At 37.2% G+C, this 17,952-nt stretch overlaps 1 protein-coding gene across 6 annotated transcripts in view; it reads right to left on the reverse strand.

The window, feature by feature from the left end:
• Positions 1-981: 981 nt before the first annotated feature.
• Positions 982-17,952, reverse strand: part of crppa (CDP-L-ribitol pyrophosphorylase A) — a 110,376-nt gene continuing 93,405 nt past the window's right edge. For all 6 annotated transcript variants that reach the window (XM_031903376.1, XM_031903378.1, XM_012964685.3 and 3 more), the window contains one exon: positions 982-1,308. In XM_031903376.1, coding sequence (XP_031759236.1) covers positions 1,204-1,308 — 105 coding nt within the window. In that variant the 3' untranslated portion in view covers positions 982-1,203. The remainder of the gene's footprint in view (positions 1,309-17,952) is intronic.

The raw sequence follows: 17,952 nt of genomic DNA on the forward strand, positions 1-17,952 counted from the left end.
GTTCAGAGAAAAATGCAGCATTGTGGGGAAAAGAACATGGCAATTGCACTTTAAATTACATCTTGCTTACTGCACCTACGGATGTAAATGTGCCCTATGGGGTTTCTGTATACCGGAAGTAGGATGTCTTTCAGTAAGATATACGGAAATATTAAGTGAACATCACAGGAATAGGTGACTTTATTGTGATTGCGAAGCTTGTACTACAGTGATACGACTAAAGGTGCCCATACACAAGCAGATTTGAGTCCTTTAGACTGATTTGGCAGATAATTTGCCCGTATATGGGGCTCCATGACAGTCTCAGGTCTTGATCGTGCCAGTTTTATTTTCCCGTCGGATGGGGGACTGCATCAGGTCCTCGGTCCGACGGCCCCTCTACTCTAACGAGTGGACCTTAACGTGTATGGCCACCTTAACCCATCTGCAATCATCTAGTAGGGTTAATCAAAAAGAAAAGGGCCTCTTCATAAGTCTGAGCTTTTCATGGAACTCTACCAAAGAAAGTCATTTGTGGGAGGGCATTCTATAAACTTTCTTTAGTAAAAAATCCCTTCTGATGGTAAATCCTATTTTCTTTAATTGAGAGTAGATTAATGAGAATGGGTGACTTCAGTTCAGTACCATTCTTGCCTATTGTAGTCTTTCCCTTAATTGCTATTGCACTTCTGCTTCTTTAGCATGGGATAAAGTTATAGCTGCTGCTCTAAGGGGGTGATCTACAGGGTGTTTTATTTAATCTTTGATTTTTTAATTGCTTTGATTTGTACTCATGCCCTCTAATATTCATTTATTAATGAATACTTTTTTATAAATATAGGACCAGTTTTGTGTAAAGTAGCTCTTCTTAATGTCCCTCTTTATAAAACTGTAACACAGTCACTTTGTAATTTGCAAGATTTTTTTTGAAAGTGGATGGATCGTTTTGGAGTCTGTGTTTTAGTAGCCTATGGAAAACCATCCCATTAAGATTAAAAAGGCTACAAATATTCCAAATGTTTATAGCATCAAATATCATTTGCAGACACATAGGCCTGAACATACATGCTCTGCGGGGTACATGTTATATAAACAGATACAAAGTAATCCCTGGTCTGAAAGAAATGATTCCCAAATGGTGGTGGGTTTTCCATTTAATCAATAAACCATAACAATAAACCAGCGTAAATGTATATTTCTTGAAACCGGAGATCTTTGCAGCTTTTAAGCAACCATAAGTTGTCCCACGAGTGCAGGGTTCCTGTCTTTTATCAAGGCGGTGATAATAGCAGTGCCCTCGCATACGGTCTGTTGCAGCTGCACTTTATCCTGTAAAAGAATAAGAAAAAGAATGGAACTTGTGCCGTACTGTGACAGGTGTTAATTTTCATGTATAGTTTACAGTTGCTTCCACGCTGCTTCCCATGTAGGGTGAACTGGCAGCCTCACCTCCCAGAATTCAGGTCTTTCTTCTAAATAGGTATTGATACAAAGCTTCAATAAATCCAATAAATCATCACCACAAGGGCTGGAGTTACAGAGAAACTGTATCAGAAAATCATCATCAAGATGGTCTCTCTGTCCCTATGACTAACAAAACTATAACACTTTTAGGGACACAAAGTAGTACAGGTGTATCAGTTCCATACCAAGGTGAGCAGTCAAGTGCAGGGAGCAGGCCTGGGCTAGCAATCTGTGGGTTCTGGCAAATGCCAGGAGGGCTGCTATAAGAAGCCATAGACAGTCACTATTTATTGGGCTGGGGGGGGGGGCAGTTTGGGCCTCTGTGTACTTGAAATACCAGGGCCTATTTTGAATCCCAGTCCAGACCTGGCAGGAAGTTCACAATGTTAATAGATTAATTCCCTTTTTCCCAAGTAGAACACAAATCTACGAATGACACACAGACAGACACCTAGAAATCAATACATGGCAACTTCTTTGCAATAAATACTAATAATAAATATTGCAGGGGCAGTAACAGAGTTTTATCATAAGATATGTTTAGTTCAGCAGATGCTCATGAACTACAGAGTAGATTCATATATAGTTAAATCAGATGTACATTTTGAACTGAAGTATTTTTGTGCGCATTTACATCCTGTTAGGCAGAGGTTATTGTCTTCCACCCACTTTTCATTATAAAGACATGAAGGTTTGGGGTCATATTGCAGTTTATGGATTCAGCATTCCTACTAAGTATATATTCAGTAAGAAAATTTCACCCCATGTATCTTAAAGTTAAATAACCCAAAATAGGTCTACTAGTCAACTTTGTGATGCAAGGTTTGTTTTAGAATTATTCATCTTCTTATTTTCTAGTCTTATTTTCTTTTAAAAATGTCAGTGTTTAAAGGAGAAAGAAAGGTAAAAACTAAGTAAGCTTTATCAGAAAGGTCTATGTAAATACAGCCATAAGCACTTACAGACACACTGCACTGACTTCTCTGTAAAAAGATTTCTTGTGTCTGTAATTCCTGTGCCACAGACACACAGCTCTCTCCTGCTCCCCCCTCCCTCAAGAATGCTAAGAACTCACTCCCCCCCTTAGGAATGTGGATCTGAGCCAATCAGCAGAAAGCTGACTCATAGTCTTACTAACTGAGCATGTTCACTTGGTCTGGATGTCTGTGCAGGATTGAGGCATTATGGGCACTTTCTTTACACAGTTCAACGATTTTTCTTCCTGTTTGGCTTCTGATCTTCTGAACAGGTGAAATATGGGGCGGCATACCTTCAGTTCTCTCAATAGTGCCCTTAAGTCTCCCCATATTTCATCTGTTCAGATGATCAGAAGCCAAGCAGGAAGAAAAAACGCTGAGCTGTGTAAAGAAAGTTCCCATAATGCCTCACTCCTGCACCAAGAGCAAGACCGGTATACATGCTCAGTTAGTAAGACTGTGAGGAAGCTTCCTGCTGATTGGCTCAGATCCACATTCCTAAGGGGGAAAGTGAGTTCTTAGCATTCTTGAGGGAGGGGGGAGCAAGAGAGAGCAGAGAGCAGAAAGCTGCGTGTCTCTGGCACAGGAATTACAGACACAAGAAATCTTTTTTCAGAGAAGTCAGTGAAGCGTTTCTGTGAGTGCTTATGGCTGTATTTACATAGACCTTTCTGATAAAGCTTACTTAGTTTTTACCTTTCTTTCTCTTTTAAGGGTATCAAGGTGAACTACCCTGTACAGGCCCACTCCGGACAGAAGATGGTTATTGACTACCTCACAAATACTTTGATAATGGTTTAAAAAAAGAAATAGAGGGACTGCAGGTGTCTCCTACAGTACATACAATTATACAACAGATCATAGTACATATACACATTTAGATTTTAACTCAACCACCAGCAAAGGTGCTCCAAATATTGATCTACCAAACAAATCTTTTCTTCCTATATATACACAAGCTGCAGTCCTACTGCTAGTAAAATATAATCAAGGATACCAACTAAGCTGTTCGCTAAATAGCTCTTTTTATATTCCACTCCAAGAGCAAATACATACAGCCTCTAGCCCTCACCTGATTTGTGCTTGTTCACAGGGTCCCTGTCCATGATTTGGTATCTGATGCCTCTTGGCTCAGGGTACAAATCTACACTAGGACCTACTCTGGCCCCTGGCTCTAACACGTGTCAACCCTACAGCTTTAACTGAATGTAAGAGAAAGAAAGTAGCTACTTTTTGTTCTTATACTGACTAGGGCAAGCCGCCTTGTGGAGCCCTAGCTATCCCACCCACAGTTATATAATAACAACTTGTTACCTGAGCTTATTCATACATCTATTTCATCACTGCTTATTTTGGTTTTCATGAAAGCTATGCTATACCATAAACCCAAGTCAAGTTCAGAACTGTTATGCAGAAGCTAGGATATGTATCTGTACAATGCACTGCTTGATTTAAACTACACTACAGGTTCAGAGAGTTTACTGTACTTTTGTAAAATAGAATGGTGGGTGTCTGCAAGTTGTGAAGTACATTTTTTCATTAACGCTGTACAAATGTGCATTCAGTATGTGTGCACATAAACAAGCACCATGAAAACAAGCACTTGAATTAAGGCTTTTGTTATGTCTAAAAAAATTCCCATAATTTATTGTGTCAATTTTGCCAGAAATAAAAAACGCCCATAACATCTTCCAGTTCAAATTGCTACTTTCTAATGAAGAGAAATGTCTACCATTCTGTAAAAATGTTATGCAAAACAAAAGCTAAACCTTTCAATTTCTTATATTTTGTGTTTGGGTGTCAACCTCCCATACAGTAACACTTAAGAACCTCTAAGTGAGATGCCCAAGTAGCCTAAAGGCTGTTTTATAATGAAGAAGGCATCATGGGGCTGGCAGGGCTATGTTTTTTTATACCGGCACCTCACAGCATGGCCCTTGGGTGTCTATATATGAAACAAAAAAATTCACTTTAAAAAACCCCTTCTACCATGATCGGCATAAACACTGTACTGTTTGACAATGGGTTGGGTGGAGGACCATTCCCCAGGCAGCGTGGGATATAATTCTGGCGCTAGGGGCTGGGTCACAGCTACTCAAAAAAGATAGTATACTGAGAATTTTGGAAAAACATTGCTATAAAACCAATAGGATTGTTTTGCCTCCAATAAGGATTAATTATATCTTAGCTGGGATCAAGTACAAGGTACTGTTTTATTATTACAGGTATAGGACCCGTTATCCAGAATCCTTGGGACCAAGGGTATTCCAGATAAGGGGTCTTTCTGAAAGTTGGGATCAAGTAAAAGGTACTGTTTTATTATTTGATTAAAATGGACTCGGGCCTTCTGTAATTCAGAGCTTTCTGAATAATGGATCCCATACCTGTACAGAGAAAAAGCAAATGATTTCTAAACAATTATTCCTTAATTATTTCCTTAAAATGCACTTTAGGTGAGATGGCCTTCCCGTAATTCAGAGCTTTTTGGATAAGAGGTTGACAGATAACCAATCTGATACCTGTATATTGTATCTTATTATTAAAAAATCACAAAGAAATATGACCGAGAACCAAGCATATATCAAAAATGCGCATTACAACTTATGTTTTCACATATCAGATAGCTCATTATGGTGCGCGTGTTTACTAGTGTCACAGTCAAACATAAATATGCACCCCATCAGCATCTGTTACTTATCACTCGGAATCTGTTGGGAATACAAAGGCTTTGCGCCAATATATCTACCAAGATTAATGGAATAAAAAAATGAAGCAAAAAAGACAACAGTTTCAGGAAGTCTTTAGACTGGTGACATTGCGTTTATAAAATTATGTGAATGACATCATTATTCATGGCATCTGTCATGTGACCGCACGCATGATCTCACTACAAAGCCATAAGGGTTAGCGTATTTCAGTTTGATGCAAGCTTAATTCCCACATTTCCTGTGTTTTGTGGGTTTTAAATAAATCTTAATTATGTTTTTTATTGGACTGAATTGCAGAGACAGAGAAACCAGAATGATTAACATTAATATTCTGTAAGATGCTAGACATTTTAGTTAAACAGTCATGAATGCAATTAATAATAATCCATACATTCAGACTGGGTTAACTTCACACAAAGTCCTTGTGGTTTATGTTCATGCAGCACAATGACCATACGTAGGCTTGATGGAATTTTTCAGCCTGCCCTCATAATTTATTAGTTCTGAAGCCATACATAATTATGTATGACTGGGTGCCAGAAGAAAAGATTATAAACAGCTTCTTACAATAAATAGTTTACCCACTGGCTCATGTGGCTTGGTTAAATGTTTACATACAAACAGTTCTCTGAAGGCAGGGGTTTGAAAACAGACTGCCGTTGTGATTTTACATTCAGCCGTCAACAATTATCCTGCATTACTGACCACCCACGATACGGCACAAGTGATTTAGCAGAAAGACATGCAGCATTATAATCAGATGAGGCATAAAGATTATGCAGGTTTACTTCTTACCATTGGCATAGACCTTTACCAAAATAAACCAACTGCTAAAAGTGATAGAGAAAATTATTTAAAGATTCTCTGAAAACGTCTATTATGGTCACTGACTAGTTCACACTTTCTAACCAATAGGAAGAGAGGCAGATGGATTGGTTTGTGTTTCCCTAACTGCCACTAAAATAATATTTGTAATGGAGAACTACAATTTGTAATTTAGATGACATTATGATATGTTTTAATGCAAAGTGTCAGTTTGAATAATTTATGATAGCGTCACATTGCCAAAAATGGAATGGCTGGTTTGGCAGTGTCCCTAGATGGGGCAATAGAATACCTGTGCACAGCATACTACCCTGTATTTTATAAATGGGGCTATAGAATACCTGTGCACAGCGTACTGCCCTGTATTTTATAAAAGCCATAGGGTAGTTTTAAGTTCAGACCCCCAATAACAAGGATCACTTTTCTGGCAGGATCAAGAGGAATTAATATGCCTCTGAAAACCATGTGAAACAGTGCAAAGCTATCTCTGAATAACTACTTGCATGGAGATCATGGCCCTTCATACGTCCATGTGTGTCAGAGCTTGAATTGTTGGACCAATGTTTATGTATGCTAGAGATCATTCTCCTACTGACTACATAGCAGTGGATCATAGCTATAAAATGATGTATCGCTGCAAACCAATCAGGATATTTAGGTTATTCTGACCTTCTAACTTAGGTTATATTCAATCCTGGGATTCGGTTGAATTTGGGATTCGTGTTTAACTGACTGCGTCTGCACTTGTCAAACAATCCAATTGCTTCCTATTTGAAAATGACTAAAAACTTTCATCTGGAGGTTGCGGAGGAGATAATATACGTTTTTTACCTTGTATGGTACCACAAACAGGTTACAGAGTACATGAAAGGATACAGATCCCAGCCAGCAGTTAGCACTTGGAGAAAAAACTGTCTGAAGAATAGACTGAAGAGAATTGAAAGCAATGGAAAAGTTATAAGAGCAATACCTTTGGGCTATGACCTTGGGCCACTTCTTTTCATCTATTCATTAATGACATTATTGGCACGGAAACACTGTCTCAACTTAAAGTAGTAATTCTGTCTGTGATTAAGAATAATTAGATTCATACAAGAAGGTTTTTTTATTCTGAGGAATTTAGAGAAATTTACAGGGACACATATATAATTGTCAGCAGAGGGTTGCTATAGATAAACCATATGCACGGTTTTGCGGGGTACAAACCATGCATGTTTATTTATATACTACTGCATATGGAACGGTCTATCGGCAAAAGCATGGTTATATACACTGGGACCTTAACACAATTAATGCAAAAATTAAACAGGTTTTATATAAAGAAAGGTTGCAAATGGTTGGTACTCCCATGAAGTGATGCTTTAGGCCTGGGTCACATGGAGAGGATTATCTGCTCCGTGTGCCACTGGCCTTAGTCCAAAGAGGCAAATCTAAAGTGATTTAATCTTTGTTTCACCATAGAAAAGTGAAGCAAAAAAAAAAAAAAAAAAAGATCTATTTCATTTATAATATTAAATACAACTGGAGCATGGACTGGTGCCAAAAAAATATAGTGCTGGTATTGGATCCCTTACCCAGAAACCTGTTATCTTGAAAACTCTGCAGGCCATCTCTCATAGAGCCAATTTTAAGCAAATCATTTTCATTTTAAAACATTACTTCTTTTTCTCTGTAGTAATAAAACAGTACCTTGTACTTGATGGTAACTCTACTGCATAAATGCCTATTGGAGGCAAAACAATCATATCGGGTTTATTTAATGTTTAAAATATTTTAGGAAGACTTAAGGTATGGTGGTAGAAATTATGGAATCCCTTATCCAAAAAACCCCAGGTCCCAAGCATTCCAGAAATGGTTCCTATACCTGTATGTGGTATTACAATAGCAAATGAAGATTATGCATATAAACAAACCAGGTATTTATGTTTTAATCTGTTTAAAAACCATAGCCCCCCCCCTGTAGATTCCGAATTAGGGATGTGCCGAATCTAGGATTCAGTCAGCTGAATCTCAGCACTACTTGGAAGGTTCAGATTTTGCAAAATCCTAACTGCTTTGCCAAATCAAAACTTTAAAATTATGTGAGTTTACAGCTGGGCACAAAAAACAAAAAGCTACCAAGAAACCTGGCTTTTAAGGAGTGCACCTTGTGTGTCAAACAAACATATCAATAACGAAGATAGGACACTTATTTAGGGCAATTCCCAAAAGGGTTGGAAAAAAACTTTTATTAAACCTTTATTAAAGACATAAAAAGATAGAAAGACCCAGTTATTTTTTCAGTGGAAAAGTTGGCAACAGTGTATTGTCCTTTATCTTAATGTCTTTACTACTAAACACAGTGAGAGTGCACAGTGCCATCAAAATCTACCTTAATTACTACAGTTTACCGATAAGGAACACTGAAGAAATCACTGGACAATAGCACAATAGCATAATCTTGTATCCAGCTTTGAATATTTTGTGGAGGATTTATGGAATCAAGGATTTGGTGCATCCCTAGTCTATAAGCAATAATACAAACCACATTTTCATATACTCTGAAGCTGGCCATACACACACCAATATAATCATTTGAAATGTCATTTTGTATGATCTTTGGACCGTGTGGCCTCAGAATTATTGTCCCCATAATTTTCATACCATGGCGATTAGTTGTTAGTTGACAGGTTAGAAAATTTTGGTAAAATAAGGATAAAATCTATGCATGTATTGTGTATCTTCTTATCCTTGGAGGACCTACAATGCATTTCTGGGATGTCACTTTCGTATGATTGGTGCCAAATATTTCATGTTCAGAACATCCTCCGACGTTATTTTTAGGGCTTTATCCTACAATTTCAGTCTGAATGTTGGTTTTAGATCATTGCCTTTAAACATACGATCGATATCCGAAGTTTGTCAGAAGAAGACTGAAATCTGAATGTGTATGGCCGCATTTAATTTTTGTTAATGAACATTATGCAACTAACTAAGCTATTAACTCATTAAAAATATTATATTGATCAATAGATATCCAAAGAAAATTGTTACAAGATCACACAAAAAAACAAATATCCAGCCAGCAAGGTTTAATTTAAGGTTAATGCCAGACGAGGCGTAGGGTGGATATTTTCGGGAAGAGGAAAATCGCTTGCTGAAAATTCCGCCCTAAGCCTCCTACATGTGCCTGCACCCGAATGAATGAGATACGCTCGGGTGCCGGCACATGTAGCCGAAATACACATAAAAACGTGAAAGAATGCAAAGTCTCGCGTATTTCGGCTACATGTGTCTGCATCGAGCATATTCTATTCATTCGGGTGCAGGCACATGTAGGAGGCGTAGGGCGGTATTTTCAGCAAGCGATTTTCCTCTTGCCTAAAATATCCGCCCTACACCTCGTCTGGCATTAGCCTTTACACAATTTTAACTTGCATTGATTATTAGAACTATCATTGATTATTCTGAACTGGTAACCTTACTATAGAAGATGTATTAATACCCATTTTACAGCAGCTTTTTGTGATTCGTTCTAAGGAAGCATGACTTTGAGACCAAAGCAGTTTTTGTAATGGGGCTTAATTACTATCAAGCTTGCACTCTGTCAAAGGAAATGCCAACACATTTCACGTCAAATTATTATGATGGTTTTGTCTTTCTTTTACGCTGCACATTCCCTCATCTAGAATTCTAGTCTATATAACAACATTATTATATGTTTCCTCTTACTTTCTTTCCTGGTACTCAAGTGATTACTCAAAAATAATCACATGGCACAGTGAATAAACCAAACTCAACTTGTGCAAGTGAACACAGGGTAGAGAAATAACAATCCTTCTGTGTCTTGTATTTCAGTTGCACTGGGAACACAGTATGAGGCTTTCAGTACAGAATAACGAGACGTTAACAAACTAAAGCCTGATAATGTAGGTGACTAATTACAGTAGGAACAGTATAGATAGGCCTTTTGTACCAAGCAATTTAAGCTACACAAAAGCTGAAGTGTTTTGGTGCCTTCCAGACAAGGACTAAAAATGTTTACTGTTAACAAAAGTAACCTATTTACAATTTAAACGACAACAAAAGAAAAGCATGGAAACTAAACACCCATGCACATGGCGTTTGCATCACAACTGGAGTCTATACTTGTGAAGTTAGTTTGGTAAAATTACAGCACCAGTGTTTATGTTCCAGGTAGGTAAACATTATAAATGAGAAAAGGGACCTGCAAAACACTATATTAATTTTGGAAGTGATAGCTTATCTGAAGTGATAGTGATAGGAAGTGTGGGCTTTCCAATGCCAAATAACTTTAAATATAAACTTGGGAAACCAACTGAACAATCTATAGTGAACAGCTGTCATGTGAATTGCTGCAAGGTAGCCTTGATAGACCCATATTGTCATCCCATTATGTGTACCCCAGTAGGTACCCTTCCACTTAGAGCCACAATAATTAGTAAAGAATAATTGCTCTATGGCTTTAGGTCAAGAGGGATCCCAAGGATTCACCTGAGAGGGTACCTAATGATACCAGTACCAAGAAAAGTGAGATAGATAGTAGGAGGGGGAACTGATGACTAAATGAGTATAAGATGAGGACTGAAGTCTTAGAAGGGCAGCACAAGTGTGGTCCAACTGTGAATGTGTGGAAACATTTACAAGAAACTGATTGATGGGCTCTTGGTAAGAGAACAAAGCATGTCGAATACTACTAGATGCGAGATTATTGATGGCAATAGCAATTGATAAATAAAAACCCCACTTTGCCTTTCTGTGCCATCATTTTATATATAATTCTTATGTACATACGAGGTAAGTTAAGTACACAGCACATAGGCTCATTTAGCAACACTGAGGAAACTCACATATGGGCAGTAACTTAGGGCAACCAAGTGACGGTTTGTTTTCAAGGTCTACCTGCTGTTTACTAAAAAAGCTAATCACTGATTAGTTGGTATGGGTTACTGCACAGGTGCAACTTTAACAAGTGTTGGTAAATGAGTCCCGATAATTTTGAATACTATTTTTCCACTATTTGATACATGATCCCAAAAAATTGCTAGCTTTAAAAATAAATAAAAAATAATAAATTGCCAGCAAACTCGTGTAGAACCAGTGAGCCACTGGTAGCTCAATTAGATTTATGTGAATTCAGATACAACTATTTCCATTTAAAAACCTTGCCTGGAGCATGAGTTGAAATTAATAGGAAATTGTAATTGAGCTATCACTTGAGAAGAAATTCTCAAAAAAGTAAAAAATTATTATTATTATTTTTTTAAAAAGCCAAATACAGACACTGACGTAAAGGAAAACCATATAGATGTCTGGTAAAAACACAAACACTTCATATCATTTCCAAACTGGTGTACATTTCCCAGGAAGGAACAACCACAAGAAAACAAAATTTGTTAAAATGTAGTTTTTTTTAGCCACTGTTATTTGCACCCTTAACGATACACTAATGGTGTCTACCTGCAACAACTCAATAAAGCAGCTGCAATAGAATGGGTTCAAGTGTGCCTTATACCACCAAAATGCTCATGTTAAGTACCAGTACCTTTGGGCTTCTCTGAGTTTGACATTAGCTCAAACTGCACTATGTAATGTAACTTTTGACAGCTATGCACTTAGCAACCACAGTTGCCTGAGCTGTATTCTAAATAATAATCATCGATCTATTTAGAAAAATCAAGGAAGAATGTGGGAAAGTGTGCCCAACTGGGGGGGGTTGAGTGGTGCTGGGTTTGTAATTCACTTACATGTAAAGAACTTAGCTAATACAGAAGTCATCATGGGACTCTAACTCTGCACACATGAGTCTATCTGTGTTAATCTGTTAATATATAATGCAGCTACAAACCCTGAAAATACCGTGCCGGTAAAGCAGAAGGTTCACATTTATTCCCCCCCCCCCCACCGTAAATCCATTAGCACAAACGTTAAATTCTTTGTGGTTTGGTATATGAGTTGCACACTTCGTTGCTAGCAATTATGTAAAGTATTATTTGCAAGACTTCCTTTTTTTTTTTATTTATTTTAGAATTTCAGTTGGAAGCAATTATAAAACCTTAGGACCACCAAAAATGAATTCTGTAAAGCCGAATAGGCAGGAGCGCCTTGCAAGACAGACTGTGTGAATCAATTAGCTGGAATGTTACTGTAAGCAGAAAGGAACAGTTGTTTGGAAGGTTTATTTTATCACTGAATATAGAATATGTAAGAAGATACTATTTTATATGTTTAATTCAACATAACTAATTACTACAGTGTGTTTGCACTACCAAGAATAAATTCCAGTTGCCTTAAAGAAATGTCTAAACAGCGGTGTCAGGAATTTATATTTTGTGACAGATTTGATTGTCTCAATGCTTCATCCATAATCATAATCAGTCACCAAGCAACCAGTGGGATAACAGGAGACAGCAAACTCAATGGCTGTAGGGGGGCACAAGTACAGAATGTTGGTAGGGGTACTAGTATAGACACAATGTCAGTATATGTACGCAAATAAGAATATCTTCTACTTTCACCACTGACTATAATAGAGAATTCTATAAACACAATTTTAATTTATTAGTATATTTATTGGCATTTTCTTCTTTTTCTGAACAACTAAAAAAATGATTGCAGGATACAAATGCATGCTGACAAAAGTCAGAATGAAACTGGAGAATTTAGTAGATACCACTGACAGAGTTTAGCACGGAGAGAAGGATAATAATTAGAAGGCTAATTCCCCAGTTACAGATAGAGGCCCTATCAGCCCCAATGGGCACATAATGGTAACCATCAGCACACAGCGAAGCAGGACAGAACGCTTGGCCCTTTGACATTAAGTATAGGGCTTTCATGTGCCTTGTGTCCCTGGCTCTTTTTCCTTTGCAGGTAACCAATGATAATAAGGAATGGGTGAGGAAAGGGAAGCTCCCGCACAAGCCATATGCAATCCTGCTTTAAAACAGGTGGAACTGTAGGAGGGCAACAAGCTTGTGCTTTGGGCCTGTTTTCTGCATTTTGAAGCACTGAAATGTGAACCCTAACATGTTTTTCGCTCTAAACTATTACGTATTTAATATTTTATGGTTTATGGAGCTATTTTTATGCTTGTTATTTTTACTTGATGGGCTTTAAATTATGGACACTTTCTCAGCTTCTTGGAATTTGTGATCGTAAAAGGGTTTTTGATCACTTTTTACTATTATTTTTATCCCCATTAATACTTTTATACTGCTTTCCTTTTGCTGTGCTTGATGTCCTGGAAAGGCAGTCATTTTTTGGATAATTGCAGCCTTTGGAGATTGAAATATTACCCAACTTTGAAAGTTTTGTAAAAGTTAGAAATTTGTTTTTTCTAATCTGAATTTCCAAACAGAAGTCTACTTTACATAACATCATATTATTATTGCAAGTGTGCTGAATTGGTATGATTTTCTTTTGTATAATTATTGCTCCAAACTATTTTTGGAATGTTTGGCACCTGGGGTTTTCCAGATAGGGGGTTATTTCCATTATGTAAAGCACCATGCCCTAAAGTTACTAAAAATAACCTTTTTTAATACTAAAGGGAAACTATAACCCTAAACAATATAGGTCTCTATAAAAATATATCACATAAAACAGCTCATGTGTAAAACCCTGCTTCATTAATATACCATTTTTATAATAATATACTTTTTTTTAGTAGTATGTGACATTGAGTATTCCTCAATAGAAAATTTCCATTTTAAGTACTAAGTGCCACCCCCTCAGCCAATAAATGGACAAGTTCTGTCTTTTAATCCCACATATCAGGTGAGCCATATAATGTTTTAGCCCCTAATAAAACAAATGACAGAAAAAACAGTTTTGCATCAAAACGTAATAGGGTTGATTCACTAAAGTGCGTTAAAATGAGCGCTATTTAAAGCATGCAGTAAAAATATTATTGCTTCTTATTTTTTGCGACAACGCGCGATTCACTATAGGATACTTGCGTTAATTAAGACGCAATGTTGCTTGTATTATTTAAACCGCGATGAGCGTTTTTCTTGTTATTTTCCGTGAGTGCATTAATTCCCGCTGCTTGCGATATATTTTGCCGCTTGCTATATTAGCACACGTAACTATTACGTTCGTAAAACTACTTTTCTGCAAATGACAATTTCTCTGAAAACTGGAGGCTGCATCGCTCTAGGGCCAACACATACTTGAAAAAATCCCACTGCAAAGTCCGTGTTGTGTTGCCAAAAGCTCACAAACCACGATTTTCTATAAGTACCGCCTGCCCCAAGTAGGTGTTCATTTTCGCACAGACTAATGCGATATTTAGCGCGTCTAATGCTTCTTATGTGTTTGTGAATCATGCGTTAGTATTATTTCTATGCAAGAATTAACGCGATGCGTTAAAATTAACGCCTTGCGATCATGCATTATTTAGCACATGCGATATGCATCTTAAAGTGCGCAATAATACTTTAGCGAATTTTAACGCAAAAAAGCATGCAATAACGCTTATCGCACTTTAGTGAGTCAACCCTAATGGCTTTATCCCTCTTATAATAAGAGATGTAGCAAATATGACCCATACTCAGTTGCATCCACATACAAGCTCCCTCCTTGTCCCTGTTACATACATTTCTGCTCCTTTAACAAATAACAGCGTGCAGCTCACAGCTTAAAAATGTTTCTTTAATATGATGGACATCTCAACCTAGCAAGAATAACATGGACTTTTAACTTAGGTGTGATATACAGTAGAGTTGTATGAAAAGCTCTATTCCATTGCAGTGAAGTGTTCCTGAACTGTATTTGAATAAACACAAAGTACAGCTAAACACAAAATAAGCTAAACTGAGCTCTAAAACATATGTAATCTTGATATCACTATTATTTTGATATGCATAGGGACAATTAATAACCAAGATGCAGTACATGGCAGTCACTGCAGTTGCCTCAGTATAGTTTACGATTTTGTTGCCAATATCAGATGAATATGGTTTCAAGGATAACTGAAGATCATCAAGTACCTTGAGAATTCAACTCTATACAATGAAGTGCATCAACAAACAAGATGTGATTATGACTTAACTGCAGTCAAGGCTCTTTTACATAAGTACACATATCAATGAAATGAAAGCTCTGAAAGGCACGTATCCTATAATATTTACAGAAAAAGCAAATATTGCAAATCCACCAAACAAAAGGATCTATACTGAAAGCATCCTATTATGGCTTAATACGTTACCTCTTGATTCTGAATAACAAAGTTCAGGCAAGGTGGAATTATAAGTAGAACCTGGCATAGATTCTTTTTTTTATCTGATTGGGAATAAAAACATTTTATTTTTTTTATTTCACTTTTTGTTTAGCAGTTTTCAGTTTGGTGTTTCAGCAGCTATCTGGTTGCTAGGGTCCAAATTACCTTAGTAACCAGGGAGTGGTTTGCATGAGAGGCTGGTATATGAATAGGAGAGGGACTGAATGGAAAAAGAAGTTATAAAAAGTAACAATAATGATAAAACTGCAGCCTCACAGAGCAATAGTTTTTTGGCTGCTGGGGTCAGTGACCCCATTTGAAACCTGTAAACAGTTAGAAGAAAGCACATAGTTCACAAATTATAAAAAAATAATGAAAAAATAAATAATGAAGACCAATTAAAAAGAATTGACCATCATATAACACACTAAGGGGTATATTTATCATGCTGTGTAAAAAGTAGAGTAAAATATCGCCAAAGCAGCCAACCAGATGCTGTGCTTTGGTTTTCTAACTGTTGAACTATAGTTGCTGATTGGTTGCCCTGGGCAACATCACCAGTAATGCTTCACTCCATTTTTTACACAGCATGAAAAATATACCCCTAAAAGTTTACTTAAAGGTGAACTATACCTTATTTCTTGAATGTTGCAACTACGACTCCAGTTGATTTATATAGACTCCTGCCAGGTTTTAGCTGACAAATGTTTTCATTCAAATGTCTGACATTTTTTTTTATAAATGATGAATCTTGAATAGGGGAAACTGATTTCAAAATTTATTTGTGGGAGTTTTTTTTCTAATTTGAAAAATCAGAATCTGAAATGTGTGCTTCTTTATTAAAAAAAAACTTGATAGCATAAAGATGTGAAAAAGCAACTTGAACGCAGTGAAATCACATTTACTCGTCAAGTTCAATAAATCTGCCTAATTTAAAATTGGATTGAAAAACAGCTTCCCATTGACTTCTACATGAACTCGTCAGCTTTTAGATGGCAATTTTTTATAGTTGACTGAGTTTTTTGCACTTAAATGACAATGAAAGGTTAATATAAATTAAAAGTAAGTCTAAAGGCATTCTTTTTAAGTACTTACTGCATATCTAAATCCCCAGATCCCTGCTTGCTTCTCTGAGATATGGTGCTGGCAGCCTACAGCAGTGTGAAGCCTACAGTGACATCACTGAAATCTCTCTCCCCTTCCTGTAGGTGCCAGCGGCAGCCTTCCTATTCTCTGAGCATGTGTGTAACTTGATCCTGTCTCCTGTTCTGAGCTACACATGCCCACCAGCCAATCAGAAGCGGATCTGGCAGAGGGGAGGGGGAGGGAATGAAACACATGTGCAGTATGAAGCAAGGAGGGAAAGGAAAATACCTTTTTAAAGATGGCTGCCTGTTCTAGAAAATGTGAAGTAAGTGTGACTGAGTAAATATTTGATTAGGTGAGCCAAAAGTGTGGCGTTTTTACTAAACAATAGTAGGACTTGCATTCTCCTTTAATAATCTTGAAAATTCAAGTCACATTTGAATTTGTGGTTTTTGGCACAAAAAAATCCAGAATTTATTGGATTACAGTAAAAAGTCCAATTGCAATACCGAATATTGTCCAATTCAAACGTTGGTTCTTCATGAGAGTTTGGGAAGTACTGGCTTCCCTTTATCCCCTTATTTAAAGTTTTATATAATATGCCCCCTTTTCGTGACATGTGGTAGCCTTTATTAAATCTTCCAGTGGGGAGAGACTCATGCATTAGGCCAGGGATCCCCACCCTTTTATACCTGTGAGCCACATTCAAATGGGAAAAGTATTGGGGAGCAACACAAGCATGAAAAAGTTTCCTGGGGGTGCCAATAAGAGCTGTAATTGAATATTTAATAGCCCCTATGTGGGCTGGCAGGCTACAGGAGGCTCTGTTTGGCATTATACTTGGTTTTTACGCAACCAAAACTTGCCCCCAAGTCAGGAATTCAAAAATAAGCACCTGGTTTGGGGGCACTGAGAGCAACATCCAAGGGGTTGGGGAGCAACATGTTGCCCCTGAGCCACTGGTTGGGGATCACTGCATTAGGCGAATGTGAAAGGCAAGCCCTCAGAGACCTTTGTTGCAGCATCCCTGCAATTATCTGACAAGAGGTCAGACCAGGATATTTTCCTACATGGCTACATTGTACTCTATAATTGTTACATGAACGCATTGTGATATTTCATCGGTTATAGATGTGGAATAAGGTTTCTTTTTAATTTTCTAAACTGTTACAGCACTGAACATCCTCTATATACCTGGTAGCCTGGAACAGAATAAACTTTTCCAATTTTTCTATCTAAATTATTTTTAACATAATGAAAAGGGAGGCACAGAGCATCTCTTGTTGATAGGCAGGGACAAAACAATTTCATCACTTCCCTGCTCCTATTAGTTTCTGAGATAGAGCAATACTCTTTACCTACCCTATGTTTAATTATTTGGATGGTAATTATTATTTTTAATTTGAAACATTTAAAGTTAAGTTTTAGTTTAAGCACTGGATCCTTCAGCCTATTTTGTTTGGGAGTCTTTTTAGCAACTACATTAGATGTGGCCTCAAAAGATGAATTGAAAATAAAATAATTGCACTGGGATATAAAAGGCAATAACAATTTTTAATAAATAGGCCCCTGTGTGCTACAGTGAGGGGCAGAAGGGTAAGGAGAAGCACTTAAGGTGTCCCTGTGTATATTACTAGTATAGTGAGAGGCAACAAGTGCATTACATATGGTGTGCTTACAGACAGAAATC

Source organism: Xenopus tropicalis, chromosome 6 (assembly GCF_000004195.4).
Source record: "Xenopus tropicalis strain Nigerian chromosome 6, UCB_Xtro_10.0, whole genome shotgun sequence".
Lineage (NCBI taxonomy): Eukaryota > Metazoa > Chordata > Amphibia > Anura > Pipidae > Xenopus > Xenopus tropicalis.